This window comes from Neolamprologus brichardi, chromosome 16 (assembly GCF_056152115.1).
Source record: "Neolamprologus brichardi isolate AB-2024 chromosome 16, ASM5615211v1, whole genome shotgun sequence".
NCBI classification, from domain to species: domain Eukaryota; kingdom Metazoa; phylum Chordata; class Actinopteri; order Cichliformes; family Cichlidae; genus Neolamprologus; species Neolamprologus brichardi.
Genome location: NC_142119.1, coordinates 11,737,027 through 11,759,005, shown reverse-complemented (window position 1 = coordinate 11,759,005; position 21,979 = coordinate 11,737,027). Strand labels below are relative to the sequence as shown.

The following is a 21,979-nucleotide window of genomic DNA, read 5'->3' as shown; positions in this document are numbered from 1 at the left end:
CTGAGTCCTGCAGGACAATAATTTATAATAATAAATAATAATTTGCTGCAACTTCTCAACTGATATATTGATATTCCAGTTTTATGTAAGTATAATAACCCACAATCCACCCATTCATTCATCGGTTTTCATCCACTTATCCAATTTAGGGTCACAGGGGAGGAGTGAGTCAATTCAGAGTCAAAAATGAATGTTGAATTGTAAATAACTATAAGTTTTATACTTACTCAGGAAGAGACTAGCAATGTGAAAAGAGCCTGGAATGTCAATGCTGCCATTAAAATTCACCATTAGCAACGTGAAGTGCGAGGGACTCAGGCTTTCACGTTTGGTTGACCCATCAGTCCACCCTTACCTCCTCCCTGATTTCCAGAAAAATTATTACTATGAACAGTATGCCACACTCCACAAATGAACTTCCGATAACTGTACTCTCCACTTTGGGTGTTTTTGTGTGTTTGCTTGTTTTTTTAAAATGACCTTACTTTACTCTTAACCCTCTCAGGCTCAAATTAAACTTTTTTTTGCTAATGCACAACCAAGTCCTGCAGTGGTACTTCTGAGTAAAAAAAACCCTCATAAAATATGTATGTGGGGTAATCAGGTTGTTCGTTTTTAACTGTTGCAAATCGGCAATGCCTGCCTCGAGAGGGTTAAGACCTGAACATACAACCACACTGTAGACAATACTGATCTTCTAGTTGCGCTCTTTCCTCGCTAGAACCTGATCATCTTTTTGCACACAAAGCCAGCTCCAAAGTGAAGTGGCTTTCCTAGTTTGGTTTATAGGTCCTGAACACAAGGGGATGAGTTCCAGCACTCACTGTGACTCAAATCCACTTCCACAGCTGGACCTTGTGAATGCTCTTGCAGGTACATGTGGACCAGATTCAATGTTGAGGCATTCATATGATTACATTTCATAAATGTTGGGTCTGACTTAGAAACTGAGGAATTCTACACTCACCCTCATCCTGCAGCAATGCGTCAATCACACAGTAAAGCATACCCCATTTTATCCTGCTGTGTGACTCTAATGGGGACCATAATATTGTGCAGGCAGAAACTATCCATAGAGCTAAATGAACTAAAAACAGCTTACCATGACAGGTAATTATTAATAATTGTAGGAGCACAGAACTGTGCACACTTTGCCTTTTGCTTGCTATTGACATTTTTCTTTTGTAGTCCAGCACTTGGAGAGAGTTTTCTGGAATATTCTGACCCTGAAGGTAGAAACGATTGTGGCTGTCTCGCTGGCAGGAGGTGACATTTTACTGTATTAAACCGACATTTGATCAGAAGTTAAAACAAATAAAAACCTTTTCAGTCAGAGCTCATTTTTTCACAGCTCAGAACCTTAAACAGAAATTGAGAAAAAAACAAAATAAAAATTGAAAAAAGGCTGTAGAAATGTAGACAGGTACCAAAAGCAGGGAAAGAGCAATCTGAGAAGAAAAACAGTCAGATGACAATTTATCCTGCTGTTTGACGCTAAAGACTTTTGTACTTTTGCACAAATATTTTGTGCATGAAAATATTTTTTGTACTCACCTGTTCTTACAGGTGTTCTTACTTCACACTGACCTTATCATTTCACTGAATATAGAGTATTTTAGCATTTATTTTTTCAAACCAAGCTTGATTCTTCCTATTTCTCAGCTCCAAAATAACAGATGTGACCCAGTCAGACCACTGTATGTGGTAACAAGTGTGCTCGTCACACAGGTACAATTATATGGTAATAGTAAAATAATACTAACCACAGACACACAGCTAGACACTACTCTGGCCAGTTGGCTCTCTGAAATGATTTCTCTGCCTCCTCAAAAGTTGTTTCCAACTCTGCCAACAAGAGTTCAAACTTCCCCACTCACATCCTGAAATATGTGTGAATGGGGTGGTGATCGAGCTTCAAATCCTGGATCAAACCATTAAATTCTCCCTCTTGCTGCCTTCTTGTGAGACTTGGATGAACCCAGAATCTTTCTTTCTTTGTTTTCTTCCTCAAAATTTAACACTTTCAGTGTGTAACATTTGGACATATTACATTCAAATATTACATATCTTCCTAGTTTTGTCATTTCTATTTCTATTTCTTAGATTTGTGTTCATTTATTCTCCTCCCTATCATGCTGTGGTCATCTTGGTCTTGTCTGTGTTCTCCCCAGTCCGTCATGTCTCTCATCCTCTCTGTGTCCTCATTCTGTCTTGTTCTCTGCTTCTGTTTCTCCACCGGTCCCAGTGTCAAGACCTTGTCTCTTATTCTGCGTCTCAGTGTCTTTCCTGTTTTATTTTGACAGTCTCTCGTCCTGTGTTCAGTGAGTTCAGTTTCCCTTCTCCCTGTCTCATTGTGCCTGATTACTACCAGCCGTGTTTCCTCCTGTTTCCTATCCCCTCATTGTTCTTTGTGCATTTAAGTCCCCTGTCTTCCTCTGCTTGTTGCTGTGTGTTCTCCTGGGCTCCTCGTGTCCATCACTTCCTCGAGTTTTCTTTTCTTCCAGTTTCATGTTTTCATTTTCCAGCGTTAGGTTTTGTTTTCGTGAATTTAGTATCTGAGTATTTTGATACAACACATAAAAGCTGCCTCTTTTAGTTATCCCTTTGTGTTTGAGTCCTGCGTTTAGGTCCTACTCCTGCCTGCCACACAGCCAGCATTGACAGATCTGACCATTCAGATCATTATTTGGCAACAAGTGTGCTTGTAGTTCCGAGTCTGTAGGATGAATTTTTCACAAAAGCGCAGCACATTGGTGTGCACATACTTTACAAGACAAGTTTGTGATGTGAGCAGGAGGTCAGGCAATTGAGAACAGTGAGTAGTTGCATTTCTGGGGAAAGAGTTTGCAAGAGGACTTGGTGGATTTTACCATGAGCCAGCATCTAGGGCAGGGGTAGGCATCTTCAGGCCTCGAGTGCCGGTGTCCTGCAGGTTTTAGATATCACCCTGGGTTAACGCACCTTAATCAAATGATTAGTTCATTACCAGGAGAACTTCAAGACATGTTGAGGAGGTCATTTAGCCATTTAAATCAGCTGTGTTGCATCAAGGACACATCTAAAACCTGCAGGACACCGGCACTTGAGGCCTGGAGTTGCCTACCCCTAGGAGATTGCACTGCGGGTAAGTTTAATCAGAGGCTTGGCAGGAGAACAAGAGCCACAATAGACTGTAGTGGACGGGCATGACCTGGGAGATGTGGAATGTGGGATGGATGTGCATGGATGCTTGAAGCTTGAGTTTAACCACTGAAAGGCTGATGACAATCTCGATCTCATATCATCCAATAAAACAGGGAGCGAGCTTGCAAGAGATGGCCTTAACCCTGGAGAACCCATGGGGTCAAATTTGACCCCATGGTTTCCCTAGTAAACCAATGGGGTCGGATCTGACCCCATGGGTTCTCCAGGGTTAAGATGAATATCTTTAGTGGCTAGTCAAACCTTTTGTCCTAGTTCATATCTGAGAGTGGGTGTTTGGAGGCAATCTGCATAGTGGCAGTGCTGATCGACTGTTCGGAGTACGGCCTCTGGGCCTAAATGCGCTATCTGCAGGTGGTGCTAGATGGAAAGAACAGTGAGATCTGCTTCTACTTCCGGGAACACAGGCAGGTGGTAACCTAAGGATACATTGAAAGGCGAGAGACAGTAGCAGATAAGGTGAGTGAGTTGTTCTGTACTCTACTCATGGGAACTGTGAGGACCAGATGGCTGAGTTTTGTGTCATAACAAAACGGAGCCAATTCCCACTCTTGATTGAGCCTCTTGGTCAGGCCGCCGGTCCGCAGATGAAACCTGGAAGTGAGGCTGACGTTGGCTCCCACTGCAGTGAAGATCTTTCAGACCTGGGAGGTGAACTGAGGACCCCTGTCCAAAACGATCTTCAGCGGAATACCATGGAGCCTGAAACATGATCAATGAGCAGTTGGGTGGTTTTGGTAGCAGTGGGTAATTTCTCAAGAGCAACAAAATGAGCGAACTTTGAGAACCGGCCTATTATGGAGAGGATTATGATCTTTCTGGAGGAGATGGGTAGCCTGGTAATGAAGTCCAAAGCTACTTGGGACCAGGGCCTGTGAGGTGTGGCTAGCGGTTTGAGTAAACCTGAGGGTTGCTGGGAGTTACTCTGACTGCGTGCAGAGATGGAACAGTTGGCTACATAATCCCTAACATCTCTTTCCAGAGATGTTAGATTGAAGATGAGAGAAGGAGGTGAGCAATCAGGGCACATGGGTGGACACAGGAGAACACAGAACCCAAACAGAAAAACACCAGACATCACTCAAATCATGACAATATTTAGTCAATGATTTTTATTCTGTCACTGATAAATTAAAAGACTTCTGTGAAAAAGTAGCAGGAAATGCACATTAGGAATTTAAACAGGCCAATCACAATATTTAGTTACATTTCTAGGGAGGTGTATGCCAAGTTATGCCATAGGTTACAGTGCAGGGTTTCAGAGTGCTTGCAATTACAGCTAAACATGTGAGTCTATGAGGATTGACTCACTTTTGGTTATTTAGAAGATCTGCAGTTTATGACACGTTGAATTTACTTCATTTTTCAGCCCTTAAATGAACTAAAAACAGGAACCCAAGCTTGCCATGACAGACCTTTATTGATAAAAGACTGCTGAGAAAACAGGGCTGTGCAGACTTTAGCCTTTTCTTGCTATTGACATTTTTCTTCCATAGTCCAGCACCTGCAAAAGAGTTTTCTTGGATATGTGAATTATTTTTATATGATGTTGAAGAGCCATAAACAGCATGAAAAGTATACTTTTTAATGTAACTGTATCTTATCTTTACAGTAACATCATAAATGTATTTCCTGCCACTTCACTGACATGCAGAGGTTTCTCTTAACTTCTGAGCCTAGTGCTCTATATGTTAATTTATCTTAAAACTTGTTATACATGTGCAGAAAAGCAGTGAGGCGTCGCAGAATTCTGTCAAATGAATGTTTCAAATGAACATTTTCAGATGTTTAGTCATTTCAGTTATTTTTATCTGCAGCAGAAATCTGGAACACCTGCAGACAGAACAGAGAACAGTCATAGATTTTCTTCAAAATAAACGGCAGAACATCCGGCTGACTCCACCGCAGATGTGATTAAAGGGTCCAAGATGAAGTGTAACAATGTTAGCCTGCAACAGAGCTGGGGATGGAGATCATATAGGGAAACTGTGAAGTCCACTATTATTATATTGTAAATGACTCGCAGTGATAGAACGGTATCAGTTCATCTGCTGCAGCTTAATGACGCATGAAATCCAAAAAATATCTGCTGCACCGAAGCAGCGCTCATTGTGTGTCTGTGAGTGTTTGAGTGTGTGTGTCTGTGTGTGTGTTTAGAATACGGTTACCATGACAACAAACAATCCATCCTGGTCACAAACTGTGAAGGAGGGTGGCTGGAGGGGGTCTGTGCGGGGAGTGTTTATATGCATGCCACTGCCTGTATCAATGTGTGAAATTAGTGCGTGATATTTTTATCTGTGTGTGTGACAATAGGATGTACAGACGGACGTCCAACATGGCTGGTCTGACCTATCCTCCCACAGCTTTGACAGCTCTGAAGGTAAAAATTACTGCTGCGTTCCCACTGGCAGCAGGTGACATTTTATTGTATTAAACCTGCGTTTGGTTAGCGATTGAAAAAAATTAAAACCTTTTCAGTAAGAGTTCTGAGTTCAGAGCCTTAAAAGGAAATGAAGGGAGAGAAAAACAAAAAATGAAACAAAATAAAGAATGACAAAAAGACTGTAAGAGGTAAGAAAATGTGTAAGAAGGTAGCAAACGCAGGGAAAAGCAATCCAGGATGATGAAAAGAGGAACATGAGAATGACAAGGAGGGTAAAAACGTAAGGTAGAGGAAATGGAAAGGAGACAATGTGAAAAGAAAAGAGGAATGAATGAGTGAATGAGTCAGGGAGGACTTGGGAATGGGAAATAAGAAATAGGCAAAAAGGGGAAGAAAGTGAGAGGAAAACAAGAGGAAGAACAGGAAGTAGGAAAGAAAAGAATGAAGAAAAGGCTATAGGTAGGATAGGAAAGAAGACAAGGAAAGGAAAGAAGGCATGGAAGGAAATACGAATTGCAAAAAGGAAAGGAGAAGCTAGAGAGAGACTGAGAGGGGTAATGATAAAGGAGACAGAGAAGGAAGTGAGGAGCTGGTTGGGAGGAAAGGAATGAAGTAAAGATATGGCAATGAAAGGAGATAAGAGAGGACATTTGGAAGAGAAGAAAAAGTGGGATTTGGGAAGAGTATGAGGGGAAGCACAAGAAAAAGGTAAAGCTGTAAAGGGAAGGCGGAAATAAAAGGAGCTAATAAAACATCCATCCATCCATCCATCCAACCAGCCAGCCAACCAGCTTTTTTAACCCCTTGTCCAAGTCAGGATTGGGGGAGGGTGTTGGAGCCTATGTCCTAGCTGTCAAAGGACAGAAGGCGAGGTACAGCCTGGATAGCTTACCAGGGAAAAAAGAAAGTAAGATAAAGACAAGAAGGGTGGAAAAACCAAAAACAGTGACTGAAAGGAGGAAACAGAAGTGCTTTGGATAGTGAGAGGTTATTAGGAAGGAAGGCATGAAAATGAAATATAGACAAAAAAACGAAGCAGAGAAGGAAAAGAGGAGATAAACAATAAATGAAGGAAGCGGAGAAAGGCAAGACACTGTGGTGAAGGACAATGTAGATTTAGTACATTAATGATATGTTTCCTCCTCTGCACGTCCTGTTGTCTACAAACTTAGAAAAAAATTGAATTATTCTAGTCCACGCTTCTTGCATGATGCAAAGCACGACCCAATGAGAGGCTTTAAATGTAATTGTGTAAGTAAATGTAATAATTAATCTGAGTTTTAGATCCTTCCCGTTTGAGCAAACATTATCAGGACAGTGCCCTCTACTGGCAGAAATCTTCATTTCACTAAGGTCTCACCAGCTTTATGTCACACCCCCCTGCTGTAATCATACCTTACATGTGAGATGGTATTTGTTGATGCATTTCTCAGGAGGTGGATCAGTGGTCCTTTGATGTCTTTGCCTTCCATGAGGCCACAGGAGAGCACGCCCTCAAGTTCCTAGTCTACGACCTTCTGACCCGCTATGACCTCATCAACAGGTTCAGGGTACTCGCAGTTTAATTTTGTTCAAATCTGGTGGTGGGCGGACTTAATACTGGGGAAAGTACATTTAGTCCTTGTGCTAACTTACAGTTTTGTGTTCAGATTCCTGTTCAGGCTCTGGTGCAGTTTGTTGAAGCGCTTGAGAACGGTTACAGCAAACACAAGAACCCCTACCACAACCTTATTCATGCCGCTGATGTCACTCAGACTGCCCACTTTCTGATGCTACACACTGGACTGATGGTAACACACACACACGTGCACATCTTTTTGTGGGGAACCTCTGGCATCCCTTTACACTGCTGTTAACCTAAACCAGATTCTTAAAAGCTGAATCCTCAAACAGTCTTTCCTAGGACCACGCAGCATGTCCTCATTTTCCAAAACGTTGCTGATGTCCAAACTTTAAATTAGCCCACACAAAGACAGAAGTAGATTTTCAAAAACACCTATGTGGACATAATTTTGTCACAACCTTGTTGTGCAACTGTGCTTGCCTGCACATGGCTTGCAAAGACAGTTGTCTATAGAAGCTAACTAATGATGTGTGTGTATGTGTGCAGCACTGGCTGAGCGAGTTGGAAATTCTTGCAATGGTTTTTGCCGCAGCAATTCACGACTTTGAACACACAGGAACCACCAACAACTTCCACATCCACACCAGGTAATGTAGATGGTAACACTTCATGTAGCTTATCAGGGGATCTAATTTGACAGGGACAGTTTTTCTCAAGATAATTAACTTAAGATAATTGATATTTGACATTTAACACTAAACACAATATAAAGTTAACAATATAAAGTTTGTCACGTAGTACATAACATATGAATTAGGCCTGTGTTTAAAGACTCATGAAAAACATCTTTATCTTACATAATCTGCCAGTTCATTGGGTGAGTTGTGAATTCATCCAACAGAGTTCCAGATGCTTGATTCAAAAGCATGGTGACAGGTTTAAGGAGGCGCTAGGAAAAACACAGTGGGATTTATCTGGAGTCCCACCACCCTTCTTATTTTTTCAAAATTTTCAGCAAGTGTGGTTTAAAATATTAAAAGAATAGATGTGAATCTTAAGTAGGGGTACAACAGGAAACCTGCTGATGTTGCGGCTTCTGTATACAAACTGCAGAAGACATCTGATTGGATGTTGTGTGTCTGTCTGTCAGGTCGGAAGTGGCCATTCTGTACAATGACAGGTCAGTGCTGGAGAACTATCATGTCAGCGCTGCCTACAGGCTGATGGCTGAAGAAGACATGAATATCCTGGTCAACCTGAACAAAGATGACTGGAGGTTTGCCCTTACTGCCAATTCTTGATGTTTGTGCTTCCACCTTAATGCACCTAAATGCCCTTACCCTGAGCTTTGACTTTACAACTACATACAAAACTCCACTTTGTGTCCTTTGTGTTGATGTACAGAACTCATTCTTTAAGAGACAAAGAAAGGGCTATTTTAAAATACTTACTGTTCTGATGATATTTGCAGAATTCCCAGCAGATTCTGTACAAATCAGGTGACTGAAAATATTTTAAATATGTTTCCTTGGTTAAAGTGTTTTCTATACAGCTAGTATTGTTTTCAGAAACAGAGTTTTCATCACATGATGACACAGATCCTCATGTGTTAGTGTGAAGTCTGGTTAGTACCCCAACCTGGCATGATATATGTGAACACACACACACACACGCACACACACTGTGTGTACTCATATCCTTGTGGGGACATCTCATTGACATAATGCTTTCCCTAACCGTTTACCCAACCCTAACCAAACATCAATGCCTAATCCTAAACTTTAATTATTTACTTGACTTGTTTTTTGAACCCAAAAGAAGTTGAGTTCCCACAGCGTCTCGACAATGTCAAGTTGACAAACTTTCAGAGTTGTGGGCTCTTTGATGAGAACTGATTGGTGATTACTGGATGTGTTTGTTTATTTATTTATTTTTCATAGGGAGCTGAGGTCTCTGGTGATAGAGATGGTGATGTCAACAGACATGTCCTGTCATTTCCAGCAGATCAAGACCATGAGGAATGCCCTAACACAGACACACAGGTCAGAACTCTAGCCATTATTAGTGACCTTTGACCTTTGTAACTGGCTATCATTAGATCAGAGATAGCCAATGATACATTATGTAATGTATCCATGCCTTTGTGTACTTTTCATATTTTCCACAACTTTATTTAATAAATAAATATATTATTTTGCATAAATGTATCATTGTGACCAAACTTTTCCAGTTCAGATGGAAAAGTAAAAAGAAACAGATTCATTCTATCAGTTTATTTCCACCACATGAAAATAGCATGTCATGTCCTGCTGTGGCCACAAATGTTGTGTAACTGGCAAACTGGAAAATTAGACAGGATCTTAGCAGATCCTTAATTTCTCCCACATGCAAAATTGAGGCCTTGATTGCCAATAAAATTGATTCAGGAGAGGGTCCTGCTAGCAGATAAGATACTATAGATAATGTTTTTGTTTAATTTGTATAACATATTGGTGACTCCAGATAATGTTGGCTCATATCACTTTAGAATGTCTGCAGTCTGTCATTGGAAGAAACGATAAACCTGAAAGCCTTTAGCTATAAAATCGTGCCGTGAAAAATATCACTTATTTGTTGGCTTAGGTTTGGTGGAGGAAAGCTCACGATAACGGTCGGCTCACAGCTGTGAAAGCTAACACTGCAACAGATGTAGCAGCTAATTATGTTTAAGATGGTGCTGTGTCGATGGCATGAAATTAGTTCCTGTGTTAGCAAACAGCTATAGACTATAACTTAGATGGTGCCACCATCATGTCACCCATTTGTTAGTGAGGTCCCGTCTTAAAACCTCCAGCTGAGCATAGTAACCAAGACATACTGGGCACACATGGTGTAGTAACTAGTACCAGTCAATCACTGGGAAGTCACACTGGGAAGTAAGGCATACTCTCCTTCATCCCCCTTTCCCCTCTGATGAAGTTGATAATTTACAAAATGAACATCATGTTGTATTCAATATGTTGCTAAACTATCAAGCTAAGACAGCAGACTGATAAAGGGAATAGGAGAACTCATCTTTTTCTCAGAGATTTCCTTTTGTGATCAGATTTATGCCCTGAGCTGGAGATTAGAAAGATTAAGTAAGGCTTGTTGCACATTGCTTTGAAGCTGACAGCTGGTCGCCTGCAGATGCTCCGGCTGATGTATGTCAGTCAACAATATTTTTCACTCTCACTGGTAGTCACTTTAGTGGCTCACTATAGAGGTGTAGAAAGGGTTTTTCTCCAGTAGGCCCACTTCTTGTACACTGATGGTTGTTTCGGCCGTTGTCTCTTGAAGTTGTCGTTCGCTTTCTATTGTCTCAGGTCACCACATTGTTTTATATCGAGCCTCTGGCTAATTTAACCCTGAACTTTGTAAGACTTCTAAGATCCTTTTAGGTAAATAAAATTCTCTAAGTGAAAACATGTCTTTCCGTCTTTCTTATGTAAATAGACTTCTTCAATTTCATCTTAAAAATCTAAAAATCTAATATTTACCATTTCTAAACCCGCTGATACTCTGAACTACGAATACTTTTCATTCTTCGCACAAAAATGACTTTTCCCACTCAAACATGTAAAATTAGATTCCTCTGCAGTTTCATAAAAGATTTTCCGGCAGACTGTGCAAGGCTAGTCTATCTGACAGAGACGACCAGATCATCTGTGGGAGTGTGGTGAAAAGGCCCAACATAAGCTCCTGCAGGCTGCTGGACCAGATTGCCCTGTGCGTTCCTGTAGGAGCTATCACAGGAATAGTACCAGAGTCCAGCATCTCCTCTATGTTTGTCAGTCCTGCTGGACCTGCGGAGGTGTGTCCATGTGTATCTGTGTGTCTCTGTGTGTAAGCGTGTCTGAGTGTGTATGGAGTGGGTGCTGGCAGCTGTCGTGATTCTCAGCTCACGCTTGGATGGATTTTGGGGGAAGACGCTGTCATCAGCCTGTCAACACGCTGGTTCTGCTTTTGTTGCTGCAGCAGCGGGCAGAACTGTACAGTCTGCACAATATGATCAAAATACAAAAAGGCACAGCACTGTTCACATAACATATGGGAAGCTGTAGCAGAGCAGTTTCTTTCCTTCACAAGTCATTCTCAAAATACATTTTCGCTGATCTACAGGTCCAAAAATGTAGATGCTCAGTTTTTAGTCGAGGTAATATAGTTTCTTTTTGATCGATGGATAATAATGAAATGATTTTGTTTCCTTTTTCTTTCCAGTATAGACAAAGTGAAGGTTTTGTCTCTGATGCTTCATGCTGCAGACATCAGCCATCCAGCCAAAGCATGGCCACTGCACTACCGCTGGACTCACAGTCTGATGGAGGAATTTTTTAGACAGGTACAAACATCTGTCAGTGAGGTTTCTCATTTGTGAGGATGCTCGTGGACTTTAAAATCAACTATCAAATCAAGCCAAGGAATCATCCTCTGTAAATCAATAAAACACTAAACATCAGTCTAACACAGGCACTGTCACTGGTTGTATACTTTGTAAAAGTGTTTTAGTAAACCCTTGACTGCCATTTCCCATCATGGCTTAGCAACAATTTAGAAGGTTCTTTAAAACAGGATTTCTCCATATAACAACACAGAATTGTGATACCCTTCTCTTTGTAATGCCTCCTGCAAAATTATTTTTTCCAGACTTACAAGTAAACCAGTTTCACTTGACTCCTAATATACAGTGATGTGAAAAAGTGTTTGCCCCTTCTTTTTTTTTGTTGTTGCATGTTTCTTACACTTAAACGTTTCAGATCGTCAAACAAATGTAAATATTAGACAACAATAACACAAGTAAACACAAAATGCAGTTTCTAAATTGAGGTATTTTTTATTAAGGGGGAAAAAAATCACTGCGTGAAAAAGTGATTGCTACCTAAAACTAATTTAACTGCTAACTGCTAACCTTAACAGCAACAACTGCAATCAAGCATTTGCAATAAGTGTCAGGGAGTCTTTTACAGTGCTGTAGGGAAAGTTTGGCCCAATCATCTTTGCAGAATTGTTGTAAATCATCCACACTAAAGGGTTTTCAAGCATGAACCACCTTTTAAAGGTCACACCACAGCATCTCAATCAGATTCTTGTCTGGACTTTGAGTAGGTCGCTCCATAGTCTTCATTTTGTTTTTCTTAAGCCATTCAGAGGTGGACTTGCTGGTGTGTTTAGGATCATTGTCCTGCTGCAGAGTCCAAATGTGCTCCAGCTTGAGGTCACGAACAGCAGCAGAATTCATGGTTCCATAGAGTATTTTCCTAAAAGTCTTTGGGATTATCGACATGTTTTTTGGCGAATGTGAAATGAGCCTTTGTGTTCTTTTTGGACAGCAGTGTTTTTCTTCTTGGAACTGTGACATGCAGGCTATTTTTGCCCTGTGTCTTGCTTATCTTGGAGTCGTTCACACTGACTTTAACTGAGACAAGTAAGACCTGCAGCCTTTGGATGTTTTTCTGGGCTATTTTGTGACCCCTTGGATAAGTTGTTGCTGTCGATTGGCCACTCCTGGGAAGGTTCATCACTTACAGTTTTCACCATTTATGTGGTTCGATGGAGTCCCACAGCTTTAGAAATTACTTAATAACCTTTTCCAGACTGAGAGATTTCAATGACTTTGTTTCTCATTTGTTCCTGAATTTCTTTGGATTGTGGCAGATGTCTTCCTTTTGGTCAACTCCACTTTGTCAGCCAAGTCCTACTTAAGTGATTTATTGATTGAGAACAGGTGTGGCTAGAGAAATTGAACTCCAAACTTGTGATACGCCACAGTAAATCTTGTTATAATCTGGCGGAGGGAAAATCACTTTTTCACAAAGAGCCATGGAGTTTTGGATTCCCCTCCACCCCAATAATAAACACCTTCATTTAGAAACAGCATTTTGTGTTTACCTGTGTTAGTAGCCAGTTGCATTACTATTTGTTTTTGTCTCAATCTATTTGGGAAATCATGTTGCCACAAGGACCAATTTAACTTCTTTTGTTCTTGTTAAAAATAAATCAACCAGTAAAGAAAAAATAGCTAATTGTTGCTGCATTAAGAAATAAAGGCAACATTAGCCTAATTAGCATTTAGAATTAATAAAATCTTTTTCAGTTGTCATAGCCGACATAATTGACATTATTACTAGAAACTGTATGAGCTCTGTAACAGTTACAGGTGACCTAGGTGCTGCATAGCTGTTTGTTTTGTTATACAACACTTAACTTTTTTGAGTCCACCCAATGAATTCCAGTCAATTTGTATCAGTAAGAATACATTTTTGTGTTATCACTGAAGCACTCTGAAACACTGAAAGACTCTATTGCCCATGTTGTAATGAAGATATTTTAGCTTGTTTCCATGACAAGGATGTCTCCATTGTGTTTTATTGTTTAAGGCTTAAGCAGAAACTGAATGCAAATCCCATAAAGTTAACTTGAGTACTTGAAGACAGTGTTATATTGTCCCACTTTCTACATTGTTTCCAGGGAGATAAAGAGGTTGAACTTGGGCTCCCGTTTTCTCCTCTCTGTGACCGTAAAGCTACGATGATTGCCCAGTCTCAGATAGGTAAGAGTCACAATGAGAAAGGACTTCATAAACTTGTGCTGGATTTGCAAACAGCTGGTGAAACTTTATTCTCATGTTTACTATCTTGTAGTGATTTATTATAAGAAAAAGAACCAGTATTAAGTTATTATTAGTAAAGATGCTGTTACGTCTCCTCGAGGGCAGGAGGGCATAACATAACAACTCTGGAAACCTGGTACAGGTGTTATAAAAAAAGTTTAATGGCAGCGCTCTCACAAAATAAATAACCCAAATTCAAACAAATGTGGGGGAGAAAGGGACAGTTAGGTTGTGCCAAAAAAACCCACCAAAAAGACAAAACCAAAACTTAGATGGGCTATTATCCTAGAAAACCAAAAACAGGGGGGAAAGACCCTAAACCTCAACTCAAAACAAGCTCTAAATTACATGGGTGGCACCAACCTACTTACCTAGTGTTTCTAACAAAAAGACTCTATGTGAGTAAGTGTATGGGGTCCCCAAACTTACCTAGTCCACTTTACTCCCACTACAACCATGAAACAAAAGAAATACAGCAGAGGAGTTTTACACATGTGCCAAACAATTCAAAGGAGGGAAGAGAGCCACGCCCAGCCACAGGTGAGTCTCCTTATCAAGGTGTGCCCTCCTGGTTTGTCCAATCAGGGTCTCCCTCCTCTAATTAGTTGGAGATCCCCAACATCCCCGACATCAGCCTGCAGTCTGCGTACCTAAGGGAATGGCAAACAAAAGGAGAGGGAAAGAAAACATGCAGCCTGCAGACACGCAACAGATGCGCTTGTTATATATTTTGCTCTCTCTTCTTCTATTATCCTAACATTTCTCTTGGGATTCAGGTTTCATAGACTTCATTGTGGAGCCAACCTTCAGTGTACTGATTGACACGACAGAGAAGGTGATTGGTCCTCTAATAGAAGAGGACAGGAAGGCCAGAGAGACTGGAAACAGGAGATCCAGGTACTGCTGCTATTACTGCTGTAGGTTCAGTGACTTCAACATGTGTATTAGACACAAGGTTTTTAACACGAACGATTCCTCAGTGAATAACCACAACAAAAGAGAAGCAACAGACTTGATAACAGCTGAAACTCTTAATCCACATCAGAACAAGTCTTTGGAAGTCCAGACCTCAGCCCCATTGAAATCTGTGGTGGCACTGTGCATAAACAGATGCCCACAAACCTCAGTCAATTAAAGCAATGTTATAAAGTATAGTGGACTTAAATACATTAACAGCAATGTGAGAAACTGATAAAGTCATACAGATAATTATTACTGTAAGTTACTGCTGCAGAAGCTGCTTGTACAAACTTGTAATTTTTTTTTTTTACAGCACTGCATAAAGTCATTTTTATTCATACTTGATGATTTTGGATGAAAAATCATTGAAAATAGGCTGGTCTTAAACCAGAAACTCTTTGTTATGTTGGTTTTACAGTATGCTTTGGGTGATCAACTTGCACTGTGAAACCCGGTCTAATCACTCAATTGTACAACTACTTATTCTTTTCTTTAAAAAAAAAAAAGATTTATTTGGGTTTTTTTCTGTTTTGCCATTTTTGTCTTTATTATACAATCTTTATTAGTACAGAGAACTGACGGGAAACTAGGGAGAGAGTTGCATGCAGGACATGGATGCACACCTGTACATAGCACGATGTACAGATACATGACACAAATAGTAATTGGTGTTCTTCAAGACCACATAGTGGGCAAAGAGGTTAAAATATAACTTGTTGGTACAACAACCAGTAACAGTCCCAACCTTAAATCAGCTAAATGTCCACAGGAAATGCCTCGACTACAGCATATGTTGATCGGTGTGTGAGGGCAGGTCATCACTGCATAAAATCAAGTAACATTGTTTTTCTCATAGAAATGTAAAGTTTTTGGCCATGTAGAAAAAAAGTATTGCTCATTCACCAGGTTTTATTCAATCAATGCAATATGGAATTTTCCTTAATACATTAATACATCCAAGGTGGAAAAGGCAGTCCCTCTCATCTCTTTACACCTCTCTCTCTGTTTCAGTCTAACAGGAAGCGGTTCAGTTACCGTGGAGTCAGTGCAGAGACACAGTAGTGTTCGCCATGGGAACAGTGATGATGGACAGATGGACTTTTCCCTGACAGCCATTGATCTGATGGCACTGAAGCTGCACCTCTCTGGTGTCATTACCAGCAACAAGGACAGATGGAAAGAACTATCTGTGCACGGTACACATACAGTCACAAACAAATATTCAAGAAACTCAGAATCAGTTGAGGTAAATTCCTAAAGGTAAAGTTTCTACAACCAAATTTAGAAAAAAAATTGTTTTATTTGGAGTGTTATTATTTTGTTTTGCGCTTTTGGACTATTATAAGACAAAGCATCCAACAATCTATAAGTGATTTCTCAAAAAATGATGTTTTTCAGTGTAACAAAGAGAAATATATAAATGTCAGTTGTTAAATTCTCCCAATTCTTTTGATCTTTGGGCTGAAGGAAGGACAATACTCGGTGTATAAATGCTCAATCAACAATCTTTTATTCCATACAATTCAAGACTTTATGAGCATAAACCATCCGGAGGGGAGATGAGCGCGGGAGGGTGTCCGCCTGATCTCGAAGTGTCTGAGCGTTCCTCACATTCTTATAGCTTCAGCCCCCCTCCACCTAGTCATAAAACTTAAACATCCACATTCTTTCTCTCTCTCAGTGAGCCTAAGTTATGACCTTGGCTTCCTGTGCAGTATGTTCTGTTCTTTTCTAATCAGACAAATAAGGTGATGACTCTCTGAAAATGGTATTTCTTATAACTCAGCAGTATAATGCATCATAAAACAATATCATTCATTCACAATAAATCAGCAGTCTAATGAAAAAAAAAAAACGACATAATAATTTCATCTTTAATTAGGGGTCTAAAGTGGCATAAGATAATATAATAATCTCACACTCACTCACAGAAAATAATGTTTGTCTGCAATTTGATAAAACATGCTCTTGAGATGTTCTGTCAAAGAAAATTGTACCCTTATTTTATTATAAGCTACCATCTTTGTGCTGTAAGCCTTGTTGTGCTTGTTTCACACACTCAGCTGTGGACTGCTGTAATTTGTAAGACAAAAAAATTTAATAACTGTGCTGCCAATAAATATCCCAACAAAATCAATATGCTTTTTTCCACTGCAAAGGTATTTTTTCTTGTTGACATGACATGAGGTTAAATTGTTGAACTGAGATTTGTCCACCTTTTTCTAAAGTTTTGTGCAAGTGCCACCTGTTTACCTTTGGGTAGTCAACATTTGAGTTAGGTATGATTTTTGGCTTAGCACCACATATCATATCTAATATACTGGGAATGTAATATAGTGGGAAAGTGTCTCATCTTCTGAGATAGATTCTGATATTGGAAACTGCCAGTCAGGTTGTTGTTGTGATGTATCCACACACAAGCTTTGCCATTAATGTAAATATCCACCAAATATCAGATGCAAAAAACACTGAACTGAGTGTAAACTTCTCCAACACTAGTCCTAGAAACAGCTAAGAGTCTCAAACCATCAAGGGCAAAGGCTTGAAGAAGATCCCCAGATTTGATGGAACAATTTTTTTTCCCAGTTAAAAATTTATGTATTTTCCTGTGTTTGCCTATTGTGAACAGAGCTAGCCAGCAAGGCGCAAGAAGAAGAAGAAAGTGTGGACCTCCAATCACATGCCTCAACCAGCCATCGTACTCCTGATGGTCCCACTGCCGATCAGCCACAGAACTCTGACTGCTCACCTCCTGGTGAATCTCATGACAAGTCACCAGACCAAATGTTGAATGGTATGAACTTGACAACAAACAGAACTTCCTGACATTTAACCCTCAAACTCACCTTTAGCTGTGGTAACCTTTACAGGGGAGGCCCCAGAGGAGGAGAAAGAGGAAGATGAAGTGCCTGAAAACGCCTGACTGCCCTCTGCCAAATGTACCACTGTATTTGACTGTGGCAGACGACTCTGGCAACAGGGCGTTGCCGTGCAGAGTTCACACTCTCTGTTTAAACACAGCAGCTGACTAAGTGGTCCTTCAGTGACTTTGAAAAGGGCCACTAGACCTTTGTTTTTTTGGGGGTTTTCTTTTTTACAACTGACCATGAAAATATCACATTCAGAGTGAAAAGATTCATTAGATAACAGCTTCTTAGCAGCTTCATGGCCCATTAACAGTGGTGAAAATGTGTTGTGATTTTATTAGAGATTCAGAGGAATGCTGTCTGTGAAATAGATGTCATCATTTAAATAAAAACAGAGGCAGGTAGGTCAAAACCAAAGAATGTGGAGCGGCTTAAAAACCCTATTCAGGGAGATGGGAGACTGAATGTCTGTTAGGAATAATAATTAACTGAGCTGTTAAGAAGCAGTTGTCAAGGTTTTGTTAATGCAGCTGAGCACAACAACAGGTGTGATGTTTTAAACTTATAATATGAGCGTGAAAAGTGATTGCTGCTCTGTTCTTTGTTCCTACTCCTTTTTATCTCACACCTCTACCCATGATGTCAAACAAAAACATGTTGGATGATGTTGCAGCAGTTGTTTATCGTACCGCCTAAGTAGCAAGCTAAATGGGGCCAATTGAATATTGGCATAATTGACTATGTTGAGATCATTAATACCATACAGAATTATTTCTTCTGGCATGCACGACTTAGGCTATTTTTGGGGGCTAAACCATACCTGGCCATTACTAACGCTTTTGGGGCAAAAATGTTAGCAGTTATTCAGTAAACTGGAACCTCTAACTTTTGGTCTTGCACTAGCATCGGCCGAGAAACATTCCAAAATGTGTGCCAGGTGGTTGATGCCCAGTACCCCTCTGCAAGTTGTGCTTAGTGCTAATTAGCAAATGTTAGAGAGCGAAACTAAGATAAACCACAAATGCCATAAACCTTAAGCATTACACAAACAAAACTTATGTATATTACCACTATCACTGAGAGCATATTAGCATTCTGATAGCATAGCTGATGGCTATTAGAGAAGCTGTAGACTATCAGGTGTGTAAAATATCCCAGCACTTTGTACAGAAGACATTACAAATGTTACATTGTAGAAAGTGATGTACAAGTTATGAAATTTTTCAGTTTATTTGCAAAGGAAAAATCCATGGACCTACTTGCATTGGTCAATTTACAGTGCTAACAAGTTAGCAATATATACCAAGTGGAGGTCTCCTGTATGCAGTCTTTTAATGTAACATAAAAGGAGGCAACTACAGACCTGGATATAGTGAATATTTGCAGTCCTGGTTACATTGTAATATTTGTCCTAAATACTAACATGCGACAGAGACGGGAAGTGTTGTCAGTCACGATGCTTTTTAAATGCACAGTATAAATATTTAATCTCAAATGTCAGTTATTTATGTTTTGTCAAGCTCAGTTTGGTTATAAAAATCATACCACTAGCTTAATTAGCTTAGTGTTAAATGTAGCTAAGCAAAAAAACATATAGCCATTGTGTAGAAGGACAGAGTCTGGATGTTATTCACAGCTTGTTTACACCATCAGTGGTGTATTTGATTCAAGAGCATTTTATTGAAACCGAATCACTCTTTCAATTCATTTTCTTATCAAATCTCAATTACAACGTGATGAATATTATGATATAATAGTCATTAACCCCGTCCTGACTATTTCTGCTGCTGTCTAACATGCCTCCTTAAAGTAATACAAATTAAATTAAACTTTGTATTATATGCATAACTAATGTTTGCGTGCACAATGTAGTGAACATTACCTGCAGGTGACCTAGCTGCTGCTCTGCTGCAGTTCACAGATCTCACAGATCACAGAATATGGTTTGACAGCTGTCATGAGCTGCTGCTCAACACTCAAATAATCTAAAATATCACGTTCTTGCTTTCACATTTGACAGTATACATTTCAACAAATTCTAGTTTAACATTAAACAATATGCTATTAATACACTACATGGAAACAGCATGTAATTTATTATTTCTTTTCCACTTTTGACATGAGGCTGATATTGAATTTGCTTATTTAATTAGTATCTTTTTAAATGTTTACTGGTTAGGTAGAAGGTGAAGGGGGGAGCTGTACTTAAGAAAGCTAATAGAAAGGATTAGCTCCAAGGCAAGAGGCTTGGTAACTAAAGATTAACAAAGATTTAATGAGGGATTTGCTGGCTGCTGAGCCTAACCAAGTATTTTGCAATCTCCAAAAAAGACATCAGAGCTCATCTGTAGGATCAAATCAGAGTCAGTTCTGTGTTACAACTGATTGTAATAAACGATTGATCCCAAACCTGTATCTGAGCCCTGACTGAAGAGTCTGTTTCACTTGAAAAATGTTACATATGGGAGCTAAAAAGCTATGACTGCCATTCAGCTGGCTTTACCTTTTCCATGGCTAATAGCAGTAAAAATCAAAACAAAACACAGTGGCAGTTTGAATGCACAGAGAGCAGAGCAGCAGCAGTGAATCGGTGTGAATTTCTTTACATGTTTACATGTGACCTTTTTTTTTAAAAAACAAAAACAAAACATGGGCCATCTTATCGTATTCTGGGCCAATATACCCATAGGATAGCATTACACTGTACTCTCCATCATTGTAGAGATTGTGGAGATAAGCACTCTAATGGAAAATGACAATGAACACTGAGTCCAAGGAAGTGTGATCATGAGTAAATAAATAAGATTTACCTTTAAATCGACAGGAGCCCAGAGTTCAGGCAGCTCTTGTTGTTCCTGTGCTGGGCCCCTGTCGCTCCACCTGGCTGTGAATAAAGAAAAGTGCCATAGAATCAACATGGTGACAAGAGAAACACCAGTTTCTATAGCAATGGACAATGAGTCAAAGGCCAGAGCCAAAATGGCCGAAAGTCAAAGCTCTTTAGATTCTGTGAGCACTGTGTTTGTTAATGCAATGTGTGCTATAGTTATTGTGTGCTCTTTGACTGTGTGTGTGGGTGAGATTTTGAGTTTGTGTGAGAGAAAGTGTGAGAGTGTGCACTGTATACTGTATACTGTACAGCTGTTTTCTGTATTATTGTATTAAACATTCACAAATCTGGCTCTGTCTTGGATTTTATTCAGTCTTGTTGTTTACATTTGGTGGTCAACAGACCTGTATCTGAACTTCTGGTATCTGCTTTTACTATATGGACCTTCTACAGGAATGTCATTTCTGTCCAGTGCATGCATATTAAGTGACTTCAAAGACAAAAACAAAACAAAACAAAAAACATAATACTAAAGAAAAAAAATGATTTTAAACTAAAGATCCACTAAATCAACCTATTATACTTTCCCTTATTTTCTACTGTGCTGTGAAAATTTTCACCAGTCTCATTTCTTAGTCTTTTGTCAAACTTAAAAGTTACAACCAAATTTTAACATTAGACAAAGATAACATGAGTAAATAGAAAGTTAAAAAGTTAAAAAAAAAAAAAAGTTAAAAAAAATGCACTTCATCTGGTGTAAAACAACCATTTCACCATTTCATAAAAATAACATCATACCAACAGTCTAACATGATGTGGTAGTGTGATGGTCTGTGGTTGGTTTGCTGCTCCAGGACCTGGACAACTAGCAAAAAGAAAAACCTTATGGAGACCATCCAGCCACCAGTTTGTGTCCTGAATTTTAGGTACAGTTGGATGTTGTTGCAGGACAATAATGGGAAACACAGCAGTGAGTCCACAGGTCAAAAAATGGGTCAAAAAATAAAGTAAAATTAGGGTTTTTGGAGTGGCCTAGCCAAAGTGTGGACTCAAATCCAATGGAAATTCTTTGCCATGCCCTTAAACAGGCCGTTCCCCTGTATCGAGATGGCGCCTCTCACAGGGCTTGGCGTCCTTTCCTGCCAGAGAGGTGACATTCCATGATCCAGGATCTAATTTCAGTAACTGAGGACTGGACCATCAGACCACTGGTTGCTGTCTGATCCACGTTGCACCCAACCCCTACAGCATCTTCTGTGGGTGTGGACCCACAGGATGGCTGTACCAACAAGTGTTCTCCTTTGAGGTGAGGGGCCTCTTCAGGGAGTGGCCGCGGTAACCCTTTTCTGGGTATAGGTTAATCATGTACCATGATGTATTCTCCATAGAGCTACTGGGATTTGCTCTCATCTAGGGCAGCATAGCTCCCGGGACAACAACAGTGCCCCTGTACTAAGACTCCATACATAAAAATGAAAACAGATGTACACTATAATGAGATGCATTTATTACCTAATCTTCTTTTGTAAAATGTGTGCACCTT

The 21,979-nt window shown here is 39.8% G+C and overlaps 1 protein-coding gene across 1 annotated transcript in view; it reads left to right on the top strand.

The window, feature by feature from the left end:
- The window catches only part of LOC102779413 (dual specificity calcium/calmodulin-dependent 3',5'-cyclic nucleotide phosphodiesterase 1A-like), a 47,194-nt gene extending 26,408 nt beyond the window's left edge, over positions 1–20,786 (top strand). The window contains exons 5-16 of the mRNA XM_006806000.2: positions 5,518–5,584; positions 7,021–7,137; positions 7,237–7,377; positions 7,698–7,798; positions 8,302–8,427; positions 9,092–9,193; positions 11,391–11,511; positions 13,638–13,719; positions 14,556–14,676; positions 15,751–15,935; positions 17,369–17,533; positions 17,610–20,786. Of these exons, the coding sequence (XP_006806063.2) occupies positions 5,518–5,584; positions 7,021–7,137; positions 7,237–7,377; positions 7,698–7,798; positions 8,302–8,427; positions 9,092–9,193; positions 11,391–11,511; positions 13,638–13,719; positions 14,556–14,676; positions 15,751–15,935; positions 17,369–17,533; positions 17,610–17,662 (1,381 nt within the window). The 3' untranslated portion in view covers positions 17,663–20,786. The remainder of the gene's footprint in view (positions 1–5,517; positions 5,585–7,020; positions 7,138–7,236; positions 7,378–7,697; positions 7,799–8,301; positions 8,428–9,091; positions 9,194–11,390; positions 11,512–13,637; positions 13,720–14,555; positions 14,677–15,750; positions 15,936–17,368; positions 17,534–17,609) is intronic.
- Positions 20,787–21,979: the final 1,193 nt, after the last annotated feature.